At 42.2% G+C, this 18,390-nt stretch overlaps 2 protein-coding genes across 9 annotated transcripts in view; both read right to left on the reverse strand.

The window, feature by feature from the left end:
- The window catches only part of LOC6897552 (serine/arginine repetitive matrix protein 1), a 17,330-nt gene extending 9,115 nt beyond the window's left edge, over nucleotides 1–8,215 (reverse strand). For 2 of the 8 annotated variants that reach the window (XM_033385337.1, XM_015182230.2), the window contains exons 1-2: nucleotides 5,733–5,817; nucleotides 953–1,036 (exon numbers count right to left, since the gene is read on the reverse strand). In XM_033385337.1, coding sequence (XP_033241228.1) covers nucleotides 953–999 — 47 coding nt within the window. In that variant the 5' untranslated portion in view covers nucleotides 1,000–1,036; nucleotides 5,733–5,817. Of the gene's footprint in view, nucleotides 1–952; nucleotides 1,037–2,272; nucleotides 2,312–5,732; nucleotides 6,695–8,064 lie in introns of those variants that run through there. The other 6 variants (XM_033385352.1, XM_033385324.1, XM_015182231.2 and 3 more) reach the window with 5 other exon arrangements.
- Nucleotides 8,216–14,222: 6,007 nt separating this feature from the next.
- On the reverse strand, nucleotides 14,223–16,883 carry Neurochondrin (neurochondrin). The gene has a single exon (XM_001359198.5). It carries the CDS (start codon nucleotides 16,617–16,619, stop codon nucleotides 14,448–14,450), a length of 2,172 nt encoding a protein of 723 aa, XP_001359235.1. The 5' UTR covers nucleotides 16,620–16,883; the 3' UTR covers nucleotides 14,223–14,447.
- Between the last annotated feature and the right edge of the window lie 1,507 nt (nucleotides 16,884–18,390).

Raw genomic sequence — 18,390 nt, forward strand, 5'->3', positions numbered from 1 at the left:
ATGTATTTGTCATCACACAACATTTTAAAAATAATTTCTACTCATTTGGCTAGTTTTCCTCTGCTTCTGTACGAATATTCATTATGTAAAGTTCACGGGGAGGCCATCACGTCTAATAAATAATAATTTTTTATAATTCGCTTATGAAAAATGCCCGTGAATCGGCGTTATTTATCAGCCAATTAGAGAAATTAGCTAGGGATAACGTAGAGCTGGCGGGGGCATAAATATAATTTAAAGGAGCCGGACACCTTTTGCCATCCCGTGCCAATTTGTATCAAAGCTAATCGCCGCCTGTCATTCCACGCCGCTGTATCTATTGTTTATTTTGACATAAATGTGACGGCGACAGTTTAATCTTAGGCGATAATATTTTCATCTTTTCTCTTCGCTTTGAGATAGTAGTTGTTTTCTAAAGAAATTGTTTGGGGGCAATTGAAGGAATTTGGCCGAAATTAAGGAAAGATTAAGTGGTTAAGTGGGGGGAAGAGGAATTCGTGGGCTATGACATATGGATGGACAGTTCTAATCCATCTAAAGACTATCTAAAGGATAACTTAAATGGAAAGCTATTTAAAGGAGTTTTGTTAGAGAAAAGTTGTGTCATATGAAAAATGTAATCAAATATGGAATCCATCTAGCATTGAAGATAGTTTTTCGATCTCTTAGACAACGCCATCTATGGTTGATCCATCTATGTATATACTTTTCCAGAAATCTATTGATCGGAAAGCACTCACTGATCTTAAAAGCTGCAAACCCATAATGATTATAAGAGATCTGCGCATGATCCTTACGGTCATCTCTCACCGAAAGCTATCGCCACAAGCTTTTGATCTCTTATACAGATCGGAGAACTCTCTCGTTCTCTATTTTGAGGGGATCTTAACTTAATTATACAGCTAAAGTAGCTTATGGCTAAGTAAATGAGTTTGTTTCTGGTTTGGTTTACCTGGTGTTTAGCTTAAAGTGTGCATGACGTCTTCGTTCTCGGAGCATAGTCGTGCATTAGTTTTCCGACATGTGAAAGAAAAACCAACAAACAAAAAACAAAAGACACATAAAGTAAAAAACAAAACAAAAATAACGCGCCGCACCGTACACAAAACAAAACAAAACACACGGAAAAATACGGGAAAAATATGGAATGGATAAAGGGGCAACAACAACAACAACAAAATCATAATAATGAAAATGGAAAATTATTTTTTGTTGCTTATTTGATTTTGGTTTTTCTGTGTGTGTTTTTCCTACAATTTGTTTTGGATTTTTCTTTTTCGTTTTTGTTACTTTTCTTTTCGATTTTTGTTTACAAATAGTTGAGAGCGTGTTTATTTGGAGAAGAGCAGAGTGTGTAAGCGCATTGGAAACCAACCTCCCCCGTAGACCCCAAATAAACCCCAAACAAACGAGGGCCAATGGCAGTTTACATCTGGATTAATCGCGGCCAAATGCAGGCAACATCTTGGTTTCGATTTGTGGCACCTTCAAGTATTAAAATATGTACGAGTATCAGCCAGCTTGATGTTGACGTGTGGCTTAATATCTAGATGTTCAATGACATTCCGTTCTTTATGGCCGACCGACACTGTCTGGGTTGTTGGTTACACAATGCCCCAAGGGGGCCTGAATGTATGCTACACACGCACCAATCTCCAACAAAAGCCCAGACATACACATGGACACACATACTCGTACATTTTTATTCAAAAGGGGTAAAGTAAAGGCATTATCTTCTGGCAAAGGCAATTGATTTATCGATTAAGTTGTCAAGTACACATTGTCATCCTTCATTAATATTTACATGTGTTACAGAATCAGCCCCGCTTCTTGAGAGGCAACGGCAAGCCCAGCCCTCCCAGGCCCCTTTGGGGACTTTTCTTCTTTTCTCTTGTGTGTAGCATTGAAAAGCTTGCCAGCAAAAGGATTTTCTTTCACGATTACATAACTGGCACACACACAGGACCCACCCGACCCGAAACATAATGGAATACTTGGCTAATTTATGCCATTTATCAAGGTGGAATGTACATTCAAAATTCGAGAAGAAACGATTCTGATGGAAGCCAGATACGCTCAACCAATCTTAAACAGAAGTTATGCGAAATATGCCTAACAGAACGCAGATAAACCTGTCGAGATCTTAAACAAAGGTACTACACGTAATAATACTCAAAAATTTCTTCTATATATTGATTCTACGAAAACATTTGAACCGTATAAACAATCGTAGGATCGAATATATGTATATCGTTTACTTATAAACACTTACTCAGTATCATAATAATAAGAACTCATAAAGAATTCTTGTAATTCTCTATATCCAAGCGAAATTTATGTCTGCGGACAATTAAACAGCCGCACAATGAAAATATCAATCCAATTTATGGATCACTTGAGCACATTCTTCCATTAGCGAGACCCGTCAGGTACGATTATAATGGGTAAATATCTGGAGCAGATATGGATACTACGACCCCGACGCCCACACACGGATGATCATCAGCGCAACAAAGCTCTCCTGCTGATCTATGCAGATACAATGCGATCTATGGGATACACTCTCTCTCTATCTTTCGGGGCGGAACGGTTACGGGATACGTTGTGGCCTGCGTGGCACGCGACTGGGAACTGCAACCACTTGGCTCCGGCAGTGGGTTCGGTTCTGTGTGTTTTCGTGTTAAATATTTTGCGTACAACCATTTTATTTGTTGTTTCTTTTATGCGTGTGCCGCCGCTCTCCTCTGTCTACTTGTGTGTGTTTGAGGCATGCCTCATAGACTAGTGTGGCAGGGGGTAGGGTGCATTCGAGCGGACCCGGTGGTGTGCGGCATACGGCATGCCAATAAACTGTCGGAATGTGTGTGTGTGTTTGAGCTGCTAAACCGTCTGCAGACAGTGGGTAAAGTAAATATACGCCTGAAGAACGGAAATGTTTGTGGAATAATTTCCTCAAAATTCCTAATTTCCTGATTGATTGAGTTTATAGAAAGGAAAGGCCACGGGAACTTTTTCAGGGTTGTTTAGAAAGTATAAATACTCTACGGAGTGATCTTTGGAAAAGAAATTTGGAATATTTTGCCTGAACACCTGAAAAGTGTACTAACTTTTCTACATTTATATGAAACCAAAGGGGTCACCACATATATGTTAATCGGCAGTAAAAATACCACCATTGATGGTGTTTAATCTCCAATGAAAGTTCCATCTAATAATAGACAGCAAATCCATAAAAACCCCCATAACATCCCTAATTCAACGACTAATCTTCTTGTCCGCATATTAAACATCAACACTGTGCCTGCCGTTCTACTCCATCTTCCTCAGCGGCTAGACTATTCCAAAAAGCATAGAAAGCGAAAAAGAAATAGAAAGAGAAAGAGAGGGAGATGTAGATACAGAGAGAGTTAGAGAGAGATGGAATAAAAGTTGCGTGAGGCTGAGGCAACAAGCAAAACCGAATGCACAGCACACAGGCAAACTCTTGAACAAACAAGCAAAATGAGCAAGTTTCTGTCTATTTTTTGCTGCCTGCCGCCTGTTGCAGTTTATGGTTCTATTATGGGGCAGTGTGCGTCCTGCTCGGCTCGGGTCTCGGGTCTCTGCCTCTTTTTTATGCCACACAAAGCAGAGGATCTTTCGTCTCTATGCGTATGGACGATTTCATAAATACACCATAATGCGGGGCACAGCCTTTGATGGAAACTGGCTGCAGTTAAAGTTTTTAATGTCCAACATATGAGGAATAATAACCAGGCCGAAACGTGGTTTGTGGCTCCAAAAGGGTGATAGAGATTCCCATTTCCATTTGGGGGGTTAAAAGTGTCTTACATTTTATGGATCTTATTCGAAGCTTCAACGCATTAAATGGTATCAAATAAATAAACAGACTTAATGACCTGTTGGACTTTTTAATTGAAACCCGAAGAGGAAAAGGAATTTCCCACCAATATATATTTCCAGCAATTTTAATAAACATACAAATTCCTCCACTGATTTCCAGAGTGAATTTCCACACGCACGCAGACATTTATGTATTTCTATTAATTGTGTCAGAATCACAACTAAATTAGTTTTCCCCGTCGCTTTTCTGCTTTTCTGGGTCATCTGCAGTCATCATTCCAAAAAGGTGAGAGATCCGTGTCTATTTTTATACCCTGCCTGCCTGCCACAAGTTGTAACGTTGTTTGGACGTCTGTGCCACATCGACACGAACGGAATGGAATGAAGATGGAAATGGAAACGTACAAGATTCTGTAAACAATAAATTACAAATCAAATTGCCATATGCATCAGATTTACAGCGGAGCCAAAACACTTTGCCATTTTGTTGATTCTGCGAATTATTTCCAAAATAAAATCGATCTCCGTTTCGCGGCTGTGCTAATTGAAGGCCCCCCGAATTGGGTCGGGAAAATTCAGATCAATGGGCATCAATTCCTGGCCGCCGAGCGGGCGATGATCGATGAACTATCAAGGTAACGGAAGCGGGACCAATTTAATTGCCTTCCCAATGAAAAATTGGCATGGCAAATCGTAAAGTTCGATATGAGAAATATTTTCCCAACAAGTTCAATGAGCCGCAGCCGCATAAAACCCCCAAATGCGAATGATGCTCATATGAGAGTTCCATTCGCTGCTAATTGCTCGGTCTAAATGATGAATATGTTTTTAATAATTGATACTGAATTATGAGCAGCGCAAAGATAAACACACACACACACACACGCAGGGGGCAAAATCTGAAATAATGTGTTTCCCAATTAAAATTCAATACCAAACCAATCTTTTTTCCCATTGCTGCTGGCTGCCAAAGACAAAATTTTTGGCTGGAAATTCATTTGCCGAGCAGCAAAAATCAATCGCAAATCGGGGAAAATCGTTTTCAAGTACATATTATGGCGTAATTGAAATAAATATTCCGATAATGCTGATATATTTTTGGTATACATTTATGAGGCAGAGAAATCATCTCGTGTATGTCTGATGTGGCATGAAAAACAGGTGTAGCAATTGGTGAGAGTCCATTTGCTGCTTGTTTCTACTATGAACTATTTTCTAATGAGTTTATATTTAAATTTTTCGTTTGTTTTAGATATGAATAGTAGCCAAATTTCAATAGATGAAGCTATATTTCTGATCATTCCTGATCAAAGTGGTATTAAGCAGTTAGTTCAGGCCGACAAAAAAGCTACAAAAAGTGGTAAAAAGTGATTGAAATGACTGATTTTTGTAGATATTTTTATGATTTATCCAACAGTTTTTTGGAAAAATTCTTTAGCAGTAATAAACTTTGCCTAGATTTGTGTGAAAAATAACAACTCAACCCTTTTTTAATTTTCTTGACTTTTGGAGATCCCTTCCTGATCTGATCTCAAACCAACTTCAAATTTACATTTCCTGTGATAATAGATAGCAACTAGCTTTCTCTGTGGATGTGGTTGGCAGATAGCTTTGCCTGTGGATAGTTAGCTGATAGCTTTCCCTGTGGATATATGTAGATTTCAGATAGATTGTTTGCGTATGTGTTTACCTCAAACCCGCGCTTTCGCCAACCCAGCCCTTGCTCTAAGCCAAATAAACACGCTCGGGTGGCTCTCACACGCCAACGAATTAAAGCTTGGCCACACTGAGAAAGCCTTCAGTGTGTGGTTGTAATTGTGTGTCTATGTATCCATGTGGGTGTATCTGTGTGAGTGAGGTGTACATACTTTGGTATAGGTGCAACCTACTTGCTTTGGTGGGCGATGAGCTCGACGGCGTTGATTTCCGCTGATTGCTGTCGCTGTTTTCGCCGTTGCTGCCGCTGGCGCGTCCGCTAATTAAATTGTCATCCAAAGAAATGCCGTCGAGCCAATGCATGACATTATTTCCCTTTGTTGTCGACACGCACTCTACAAACACTAGAACAAACACGGCCACTGGCGACACACACACGGATACTCATGTATCGGAGGAATAAATCACATTTGGGCAGACGGCGACGGCCCAGCAATTGATAATAATTTCATCTCAAATCGTTGACACTTCATTTTGCATACCGTTTTTCCTTTCGCTTTGTTTCGCTTTTCTTTATTTTTTTCACATTTTTTTTACACCTTCAGGGCATTGGCAGTTGACATTTGTTTGCTCATTCCATCCACACTGGGCAATAATTCGATTCCCAGCAACAAGTATTGAATGGACGTTTAGCTCTTTTCCGCTTGTTCTTCCCTTATGCCTTTTGCTTTGGCTTTGGCTTTCACTTCACGATTTGCTTTCAACAACACGCATACGCATACGCCCTGTGTGACATAATTAGCACATTGCACTTTAACACTTGTCAACAGCTACAGCTACAGGGCTTGCCTGCCGCCCTCTGGTCTGCTCCGCACAGACTACAGAATAGTTCGCAAATTATGAAAGATTTCGTACAGAATTGGTAACACTCTCACAGCTGTGGTAAAATGCACTGAAAATATGAGTTGGTGGTACTTCACAAAAATAAAAAGTAAAAAGAATCGCCAGACTCAAAACTGTCGATAGCTTTGCGATAATGCCCATCGATTTATCCACGATTGCGACTCGTTGTGAGCCCTCTGGCTAACCGGCTGCTTCTGACCGGAGACGCGAACCCCAGACGCTGACCATACGTATGGATTGTACTCGCAGACGTACACGGACACGGAGACACAGAGTCCGGCGACTGTGGCGTGGCGCATTTTCCAATCGTTTCGCACATTATTGTTTCCATTGTGTTCGATATTTGTATTTTCTTGTACTTTTGTTGTTCGCCCACAGACACATCAATACGATACGATACCATATCGGTACATGTGTATAAGTTTGCCTCAATTTATTGTACCTTCCTCTGTTTATTTTATACAGGCCCCAGCATTCTAGTATTACTCAGTGGGAGGGGAGGGGGCGGGGGGCAAGAAGGCACGAGGGATTGTTAGCCGAGCCGCTTCTGGCCAATTTCCTATTAGACATGTCGGCAGATACAGTTCGTGTGCGTATTGAATGTGGCAAAGCACTGGAGAACCATGCGATGGCTGGCTGGTTGGCGGCCGAAGGTGATTCAGACAGATAAATATTACCTGTCTGCCCTTCGGGGGTATACTGCGATTTATACATAGTTTAGCATTGGCCAAATAGAAATTCGATGGAAATTCAAAGGAAATATAGAGGAAATAGCACCTACGTACATATTTACATGTGGAATAATATTTATAAAATCTACAGTTATGCCTATTAGGCCAGATAAATATATCAGAAAAATAAATGGAACAGAAAAATCACACAATAAATCATTCATTAAGCACTGAAACTGTCGCACATCGAAAGGCATTATGTCAAAAATGTGTCAAACAAGAATTTAAGTATTCTGAAAATATTTTGAATGCATTTTCGGGTGAGAGCTTTGCTCTACAGCTCGACGATTATATACGTATGTATATGTTTTTCTTAATTTGATCTTTAATGTCTTAATTTTCTTTAATTGCTTGAGTTGTTCCAATTGCCGATTGCTTGTTTATACCAGAGCAGGTGTATTTTAAACATCTGACTAAACATGAATGAAACTCGTACAAATTTAATGTGGAGAACAAAAAATCAGGCAGATCATTGAATCTTTGAATGAAGAATCGTTTGATCAGTGAACTCTTGGATAGAAAGACTGCCTGCGAGCACTATACACAAATTTTCGTTTTATTTTCCATCGAACCACAACCACTGTGCACTTAATGGCCGCTTGTCAACAGTCCCCATACTGATGGTCTGCTTTCCCTCAATTTACTTTCGAAATATATTTTAAGGTAATTTAAAACCAAATGTTTATAGTAGTTCGATTGGGAAATTCTTTTAAAATGTTAGTGCAGCCTCACTTCTAATGGAAAATACATATAATTTTTGGCATTTAATGAAGGCCTCAATGGCGCTGGCTGCATTCTTTTGGGTCATCATCGATGCCTGCGTCAATCTGTGGATCGGGCCTGCACTTTTACACATATTTTCAATGATAAACGGCGGCGATTCCTCTGGGACCCGTGGCCATATTTGTTTTGGCTGGCGTTGCTTATTTACGTTTCAATCAGAAAACAATTTCGCTTCCGCCTAGCCGCGGCGAGATCACTATTGGGTCACGCGGCGTATGAGCGATATACTGGAGGATCGGCGCCACGCTGCGTATGAGATGAGCGATTTTCTGCCGCACTGTAACAAAAGAGGCAACAACAACCAAATCGGGGGAAAACAACGATGCGCCGCGTCCGCTGACGTTGAAAGACCGACTTATTCTGCTGCCACTGCCACTGCACTGCAATGAACACTGGCATCGAACCTATTGCTCCAAAACAGCTGTCTTCCAGGCAGCCAGACAGCCACACTCACACCCATACAGCGCCTCCCACACATGTGTGTGTGTATGTGTGTTGCCGTGTGTGCGTAGGCCGTAAGTACTGCCAGACAACAGCATAGCCGTTCGTTCTAGTCTGGCCCTCCCGCCACACACTGCTCCGCACCGCTCTATGGAAAATTAAAAGAATCAAAGGCAAAGGCAACGGCAAAGAGCAAAATTAAGTATTTAGTTGTATTCTAGTATCGTATCTAGAGTATACATGCATTCTGGCTTGCATTTTTTAGCAGTGCCTGGCAATAAAGGGGTTACCCGGGGGGGGTGCTCGACTCGTATAAGTTGTCTTCTTTTGGGGTGTGCCTAAAAGTAAAGACTTTTTTGGCAAATAGCTAACATTTTGTAGGACTCTAAAGGTCTTGTCTCTTGTATCCTGTATCTCTTTAATCTCTGTATATCATTTTCAGGCGCAACGAATTTTGTTTATAGCCATATCTTTCATTTGTAAAGCTTTTTTTGCTCCCAATTTATTGCTCATTAAATATAAGCTCCATTCGGATATCTATTTCGCAGGAAAATTTCTACTTGGGTTCACCCTAATGTGTAAGCGTCTCAGCCTCTGCTACAATGTGTATAGATATGTATGGGTGGGGGTGTGTGTGTGTGCGTTCTTATGTCAAAGCTGAATGGAAAAGAGTAAAAAATAAAATGTGTAAGAGCCCAAGATAAAATGCATTGTTTCAGGCGAGCAGAGCAAGCAGGCAGGCGAAATACAAAAAATAAGAAAAAAGGAAGATACTTTTACACACAAAATGTGTAAGAATTATTAGCAGGCATGGTGGTGGGATGGAATGTGATGCAACGGAAATTGCGCCCTAGGGCTGTCCACATTCTGCAGCAAGAAAAAAGAATTTTCTATATGTATTAGCTGGATAGAAACTGTTACATTTGGAAACTATTAAATCGAGGACATTCTTACTATAAAGTAATTGAAAATTTTGGAAGATTTATGGGGGCATGGGGGCTGACAATCTCTGGTTTATCTAAGGTATAAATTGATGAAAAACGCCAACTGGATAACAATGTAACTCAAAAGTAAAAGGATTCATATCTTTAGTAGTGCTGACAACCCTGGTTTATCTTATAGCCGCGTTTCCTTGGCCTCCTTGCAGCTACGGCAATTAACACATCAATGCATGTACACACACACACATGCGATGCGATATCAATGGAGGCATCCCCACATACGCTGCAACCAATACTCCTCCCCTATCCTCGCAGCCACTTCAATTCCCCTTTTCTTCCGTCCTTCCATTGTGGAATGAAATAAATTATTGTATTTGAAAGCTTTTAAAGCGTGGGCCCACGACTAAGACTACGAGTCTGCATTTATTTGAATTTCTTGTTGATATCGAACGGGGGAAAGCACGCAAACAAACAGAAACTCAACCGATTCGACCGACCAATCCGATAGACAGACAGAGAGACAGGGCTGGGATATTCGACGCCCACTTGCAATATTTATTGTGTTTTGAATGGGGGAATCTGCAGGGTCGCAGCTATAGGTGGAAGGTATACCCGTAAACTAACCTTTGACGCTGCCGTTTTCCCTCACTCGGTGCTCCACGTGCGGAACTCCTTTATGTGTGTGTGTTTTCGGTACTTTGATAATTTATTGTGCTACGTATACGCAGCGTGGGCTGCTGGTAGCCTAGAGAATTGCAATTGAATCGAATTGAAAAGGCCAAAGCCAAAGTTTGGGGGAAAAATGTTTCATAAATGCCTGCCCCCAAACAAAAAGTCGAAATTTTAAGAGTAAAACTCGTTTTGGGTTGCCAGTTTTTCGTTTCCATTCATATTGTTTCGGACTTTCGATGGCATTGTAATGTAATTCCTTGTTTGGCAGAGAGCTATTGTTTGTATTACCTGTTGGCAGTGATTCGACCCACCTTTGGGAAACTCCCTGAAACTGTAATAAAAATGAATAGAACGGCAACAAGTACGACAAAAAGTCCAACCGGCTCCAAAGGCAAAAGGATGCTCGACTAAGTGCACCAAAAATGGGTACAAAAAGGATTTGGGGAAAGGCTGAAATTACTGTTAGCCGAATGACATTCATAACTATGCAAATTTATTGTGTAATTCTTCCACAAAACTCTAAACAGTATTATAGACAATAACTTGAAAAGCAATTATCATTAATTGTTATGGCCATTTAAATTTAACGCATCATTAACAACCAGAAGCAGAAACAGCAACAGAATCAGAGGCAGAAATAGCCCCAAATGAAGCTTTTGGATTCAACAAAATTATGGTAAATGAGCTTTGGGCCAAAAAGCTTTGGCGAAAGAGAAAGTTAAGAGAGAGAGAGAGAGCAAGGCAAATGTTGGTGAAACTTTGTCAGAGGGATTGCTCTTTTATGCGTTGCCTACTTTTGGGCGTCAGTTTTTATGACTCTTGACCCGCAACCGATTGCCAACTGAGCCTTATGACAAATTTAATTACCAAAACCTAAAAAAAGGCGCCATAAAGAAAAAGCAAATACCCCCCAAATACCATTCAATGACAGATACAAAAGGAAGGTACCACTACCACTGCGGTTGTGACTGGCTGGACTGCTGGCTGGTATCCGATAATCCAAGTTCAATGAGTCGTGCAAAATTTATGAAGATTATAAAATTTGTGACAGGCCGGCCTCTGGGCGCTTCTCTTTTCACTCAATTCTGGACAAGGTCAAGGCTGAAACTAAACAGCATGTGGCTTAAATTTGTAACCAAAATTGAGGCACAGCTATATTACATACATATATATCCACTTTGGATGAAGATTGAGGTCCATTTCAGAGACATATGTTGCTGAAATCGTTCGGCTATCTCTCTGGCTGGGACTCTGATGCCGGGGTCCAGTTGTGGCTGACAAGTGTCTTGAATAATTTATGACTCGGCCACTTTCAACTGCAGCAGCTGGTGTTCCAGTATCTGCCTCTGCACCTCCGCTGCTGGTGTCTCCACGAAGTCAGCATTAATTTTAATTTGTTGTGGGACCAGCGTGCCCGCTTGAAAGTTCCTCAAGACATTCCAAGAAGGAAACGAACGCAGTACTGGTATTCCCCATTGGTTTAGCCATTTTCCAAAAGCAAAAGTGTTAAGAGCATTCCCTTAGATACATCCAGACACACCCCCTTCCAACAATTACGTTCAATTGGAAATTTGTGAGCAGCATTTACTTTATTTCGCATTATTATTGTCGGGGGAGGAAGGAAACAGCAGCACAGCAGTTCCCCAATGTTTGGACTTTATTTTTGGGGTGTGGTGTGCATTTGTGCGTGCATCATCGAGGGGGAGGAACAAGGGACCGCTTTTACTTAAAGCAATTGGTTTTTCACAGAGATAAAACCAGGAGGGGAGACTGCTAGACAGACCCCTAACAAGTGCCAATTGAATATGGCCATCAAAATCACATGAATACGTTGATATTCTCATTGAGAGTCCTGCGTTCGTGGTGTTAAATGGTCTGTAAATCCTTCACACCTCTTAAATCAAGTGCTCTTATCGCCAAAGCTCTGATCAGCTAAACATATATTCTTATATATCTGATTCCTGAAAGTAATCAGAGCTCAAAACTTAAGCCATCCACTTAGTGGGTGTGGCAACCAGTAGCCTGCAGCCAGCAGCATGTCAACGAGTTGCCTCAAGTGGCAGCCTTAAATGTTGCCATGGGGAAAGCGAAACCTGTCTTCATTTTCTTCTTGTCTGTTTTTCTTTTCGTCGTTGAATTTTTCCCAACTTTGTTTTCATTTCATTAGGATAGCAACAATGTTGGGGGTAAAGCTGCAGCTAATTGCAATCAAGGTGGAGCTTCAACTTGTTGCTGTGACGCTCTTGAGTTGCACCATCGGCTGTAGTGTTTCGTGTGGCACATGAGCGGTGCGCTGGGCTCCCTTCTTTTTTCAGCATTTCTGCTTTTAGCTGGCTGCCTGACTGACGAGTTGACTGGGTAAATTAATGGATCATCGCAAATTGCAATTCTTTGTTAATTATGGCTTGTCCCTCAGCTTAAAGATGCAGGATACAGATACTTTAAAGAACTCTCATTTCAGAAGCCTTTTAATTTTAATTAGAGGCAAACACGTTTGCTGCAACCTTCCTAATGTTAGGCCCCATAGAAACCCAAAAATAAACCAGCAAGAACCTGCACAAAAGCCACTCTTGTTGTGTCGCATGTTTGTACATATACTCGTATTTTATAGCTTTTGGAGCTGAACAAATATAGCAAACAAAATCAACAACAAGCATGTGACTCTTCCGAAGCCAAAGGACCTTTTTATTACCTTTGTCAAATGCACAAATAGCCCCCGAAAAATCCAAAGGCACTTCCACACAGAACACAGAACACAGCCAGGACTCCCAGTCCAGGCTAAGCAATTTCAATGACAAAACACAACAAACGGCTCAGGCAAATTTACACATTTTGCAGACCAACAAAATGGGTAAAAAAATGTATGCCCATGTCCATGGCCATGGCCCACCCCCCAAATAAAAAAGGGTTGAAGCTCAAATGTAGCGAAGGCAAATATCCAAACATCTAAAGGTACGACGAATATATACAATAAAATATTATATCGTAATAAAAACCCAACGAGAATCCCAGCGCAAACGGATACACGAGCTCTTTGTAGAAATAAGAGAAATGGTTGTCAGGTGGCAATAGTCGTAGTGTGGGGCAGATAACACAACGATTGAGCGATACTTTTCGTATAATATGTGTGTGTATTCGTTGAGCGTCCCAGAAGCAGGAGCGGCAGCAGAACCTGCCAGGCATCGCAATATGTATTTAAGATTTATTGGAGATTTATGCTCGCCTTTTCCTCTGGTTAGCAGCTGCTGCTCCTTCCTCCTGTTATGCCACTGCTGCTCCTCTATTTTCATTCATGGCTAACAAGCAATTTGGCATTTCAGCAAGTTGGGGGTAACATCCACACACACACACACACAGATAGATATCTGGGAGAAATCCAAGATGTAGGCTAAGCTCTTTAGTGGCTACGTTTTCACGGGCTGTTAGCGAAGCCAATTAACAATGAGAAAATCATGCTGAATATATATTTAAAATGAATATAGAAATATAAAAAAATAAGAATAAACTTCAAGGATTTAATCTCTCCGACATTGAGCTTTCATTGCATTGTTCTTGAACATGATTTATCTATCCTAAATATTTCCATTCATCATATTTAAATGCTGCAAAAGTTCTCTTAGACAACTCAAAATTTCTCTTCACCTTATTACTAAACCGGTTTTTAGTCTCTCATATCATCAATCCTCCGAAAAAGTAGTTGCCCAAAAATGTGGCAGGGGCACATTTGGCACAATGGAAACCAAAAATGTTGTCACTCCGAGTGTCAGGAGATTATTAATTCCCCGTTTCCGGTGCATGTTTCGAGGGGTAGAAAGTTTAGTTGCATGTTTTTAATTAAATTTCACTTATTATTATTACTATTTTTGGTCTGCTTTTGCACTCGTCATTCCCCGTCTCCCATACGATTCTGTTTGTGCGGTCGGGACATAAGTAAATGTGACGTGTTCCGTGCTCTATATATTCGGGGTATACATATTGCATTTGTTCTTGTTTCTGGTTCCAAAATAAAACAAGCAAAACAAGTTTTTTAACTAATCCCCACAGCACAGTGCCTGCTGAAAAAGAGCAAACAACAATGGCAACAGCAGAAAACCCTGAGAAAAAAAAAGAATGGCAGAGCAGAGGGAAAACCGAAAGCGAAACCAAAACTGAAAACTGAATGAATGGTCGGAGCAACTGTTTGCAAAGGGAAAAGAAAGGAAAAACTGCGAGGCGGAGCGGGAGGGGTGGAACAGAGGGAAATTTATTTCCGTTTTGTGTTTTTAAAAATTGTTGTTTTATTGAATATGTTTTTTCGGTTGTTCGTTTTTTGAGTTTTCTTATAAGTGTTTAATTATTAAAATAGAGCATACAAAATAGAATAAAATCCATACAAAATATTTTGCCATTTTTCGCACATCATCACACAAAAAATGCCTCTAGAAAAGGGTTTCTCGCCCACTACCACTCGCACTTCTCCACTTTCTGCATCAATCCATCAGTCGCCGAAGAGCTTCTTGCCCAGATCCATCATCCTGTGATTGCGACAGACGCGCAAGGCATCGGCCTTCTTGAGCACCTCCTGGACATCGCCATTTACATCCACCAGCTGCGAGAGGAAGTCCTCGTAGGCGGACTTCACATTCGCCGGCAGGGTGCCAATCTTCACCTTCTTCAGCGTCTTCACAATGCCCTCGGCCCAGCCGGACTCCAGGGCGAACTCCGAAAGCCATGGCACCAGCGGCAGAACACCGCACATGGTCTGCATTCCCAAGAACCACAGCTCCGAGAGATCCGACCAGTTGCCCTTGTAAGCAATGGACACCACGAGGGCGGTGGGATCGTTGCTCTCGTCGATGTTGTACGCGTCCCAGAGGAAGCGAATGGTGGCCTGGATGTACCGACAGATGGAGAAATCGTTCTGTTTTACCTTCTTTGACTGCTGCTTGAGCAGGAGTAGTCCAAGGACAGCCAGATTGCCGTGGATAACCAGATTATCGGGGGTGTCCTTCAGCTCTGGCAGATTCTCCACCACATACTTCAAAAGATTGACAAAGGTGGCACCATCCTCGGCGCGCTTTGGCTCCAGCACGGTAAAGTTCATAAGGATGTTGCAGAGCGAGACGATGGCACTTCTGGCCACCTTCATCTCGGCCTTCTGCTCCAGCGTGGGCACTGGATCCGGTTCGTTCATGCGCGCCAAGCGCTCGGCCCTGGGGATTGGGGGACGCTTCCAGTGGGCAATGCTGAAGTACAGCTCCAGAGACTCAAGCAGAACCTCATCCTGCTTGTGGGTGAACAGCACACGACGTGCCTCATCCTCCACGGCAAAGTGGCAGAGGGCGGGCATCATAATCCTCAGCACGTCGATGGGCTCCTCACCCTCCCGGTTGCCGGCACGCCAGGTCTTCAGATCATGGAACGACTCATTGGCCACCTTCAGCATGAAGGGCAACAGCTTATAGATGGCCGGACGCATGGCTGTGGTCTCCTGGGCCAGCCAGGCGGACAGGATTCTCACGATAGCAATAATGAAGTTCTTATCGCGGGGATTCACGCTCTCGCGAATCTTGTCATTGCTGACACGCGTGAGGACAGCCATCACTTGATTGAAGGCACCCTTGAGGGCCGTGTACGTGGTCTGCTTCTCCTTAGGCTCCAGGTCCAGCTGATCGGTGGCCATATACTCGATGCACTGCTCGAGGATCACGAAGCAGCAGGTGAGCAGCTCGGCCTGCTTGAAGGTCGTCTCCAGCTTCTTCTCGTCCATTTGCATGCGCACCTCGATGGCTGCCAGCTGCAGGAGCGACAGGAAGAACTGTTTCTGCTCGTCCATGAAGGCCCACTGAATGCCCAGCACCTGCAGGGTGGTGGCAATCAGATGCAGGGCCGGATCCCGCTGCTTGGGCCCGATCTTGGCCTTCAGAATATCACCGCAGCCTTTGAACAAGCTCTCCGGCCAGATCTGGCCGTCCAGCGAGTTGTTCACGACCTCCTTGCGACAGGTGATGAGGATGTCGGCCAAAATCCGGCATAGCTCGTACTTCCTGTCCGTGTGATCAGTCTCCATGTCCAGGGCAATCCGCTGGATCAGGGCATGGAAAGCCGTGGGATCCTCTGGCCAGGAGAGCACGCCAAACTTGTTCACCAGCAACACAATCAGGTGCAGGGCCTCGTCTGTCTGGAAGCTCTGCGCGGAGTAGATCTGCGACATCTTGGGGATGGCGCCGGTGGCCAGGAGCGCCTGCTGTCCGGGCGCATGGCTGGCGATGCTCTTCAGGCAACTGTAGGCCTCACTCACGACAATCAGATTGTCCTCGTAGTCCTCATCGTCGGCCTGCTCGACAATCTCCAGCAGCGTGGGTATGGCATCAATAATGTCCTTGTGCGTGGCCAGCTCCTCCTCCTGGCAGAAGCACGTGAGAATCGAGAGGGCAACGCTCTTGTACACCAGTGGGGGGCAGTCACTGGGCAGATCCTTGGACACGAGCAGCTTCCTGAGGAAGGGGAAGCCGATGGCCTCGAATAACAGCTTCTTGCCCTCGGCATTGGCGTCCCTGCCCTTCACCAGCTTCGTGACCATAAAGAGGACCGCGAACTTCTCCGTATCGCTCTTGGTGCCCTTCAACAGGTTGGCGCACTTGCGCACGGGCTCTGGCACATCCGTCATTCTGCGATGCTGCTATTCCTTCTGTATCTCTCGGGTTCTTGCTATATATATATATATATATATCCTATATACACAGATATATGTATGTATATGTGGTGATGGTACAGACTTTCTATAAATATCTCTTTACACTTTCACTTGGCTACAGTTTTCCCGTTGGCGCACGGACTTTTTTTATCGGGGGATTCTTCTCGCTGTGGCACCTTCGCTCGACGACGCACTCTCGCGCACTGATCGCCAGCCAGCGGAAAACACACTCATGGCTTTTCACCAATGAATTTTCCAAAAGGCCAACAGAGCAGCAGAGCGGCGGCATGCAGCTGTTGCCACTCGAAGGAAAACCTACACACATTTTATTTATACATTGATCATACACTTTTCTTAGCAGAGGGTTGCCTTGACTTGGGCGTGGTTTTTGGGCAACGATGTGTCACCCTACTGAGGAGACATACATATATATATTTTTTAGAACATATATTGATTTTCTATTTTCAAATATGAGTCTTATAAAAGAAAGAATCTTTTAAAAGTCAAGAAACTATTCACAACATTCTGAAAATGTGGCAAAATCTAAGAATCTTTTGTGGTAATTTTGTAAAACTTTCCCCAAAGTGTATTTAGTTTTACCTCAACAAAATTTTCCACACATTCTTTTACCTATAGAATTTGAAAAACATTTGAAATCAAACGATGTCTGACCAAATGCATGGCTCTCTCTCTGTTCTTTCCTTTCTCCCGAATCTCTTGCTTGGGTTCCTCGGTCTCTCTCTCGTGAGCATCGGTTGTGTATATTTAGAATATGATTTTTCGTTTTTCTGGCTTTTCATGTTTACATTCAAGTCAACTGTGAAACGTACGCTGCCTGGCTGCTGGCTGCCGGCTGCATTTCTTCCAGAATATTTTCAATACCCCCATTCGCCGCCATAAGCCCCATGCACAGGGAGATATATAGATTTTTATAGGTACATACATATATAAATAGCTTTCACTCCGTGCATCTGAATAATATATATGCATGCATATAAATAATTTATACGTTTAACTTAGTTAGTATGCTATGTACTCCCAGTACATTGCGATGCTACGCATACATGGATCGGACATTTGCATATTTAATTTGAAAGCGCTGCTTGCTTTTCTTTTCACTCGTGGGGGGTCAATGATTTCATTGCACATTGCACTTTGTTTTATTTCAAATTAAATTTATATTTGTATAACATTTATTTTAACAATTTCTTTTGCTGATTTATGACGCACACACATTTCTCTTGTCATAAATTTGTCATAAATAACATATATTAACTTTAATATAATGTATAATGACTAAAAGCCCTTTTTTGGCTACATTTGCCATATATTTAATTATCATTTTTGCTAGAAAAAAACATCTGTTATTGTATATTTTACAATGACAACGGAAAAATAGAAAGAAAAAAAATCAGAGAAAATATACGAAACAAATAGATACAATTTGGTTCATTTATTACGTTGGCATTCAATTCTGTTTGCCCAATTTTAGATATCTTCCTAATGAGCCATACATTTTGACACTTTCCTCCCAAATGAAGAGACTTTTTCTCGTGATTTTATATCGTACATTCATTCTCTTTATGGCTGATGATGCACTTCTACATGTATATCCGTTTAGTCTTTAAAATTATATATCTTGTGCTCTGTGGCCGACGCCAAAAGTCGGTTATTCGGTCAGTATTGTATTGGTTTCGTCGTACATATTGGATCATAATTTAAATGAAAAACTTTATCCGTTCGC

Source organism: Drosophila pseudoobscura, chromosome 2 (genome assembly GCF_009870125.1).
Source record: "Drosophila pseudoobscura strain MV-25-SWS-2005 chromosome 2, UCI_Dpse_MV25, whole genome shotgun sequence".
Taxonomy (NCBI): domain Eukaryota; kingdom Metazoa; phylum Arthropoda; class Insecta; order Diptera; family Drosophilidae; genus Drosophila; species Drosophila pseudoobscura.

What these genes read in the sequence shown, in the direction of transcription:
- Neurochondrin (XM_001359198.5), bottom strand. Translation starts at nt 16,619, where the DNA reads ATGACGGATGTGCCAGAGCCCGTGCGCAAGTGCGCCAACCTGTTGAAG.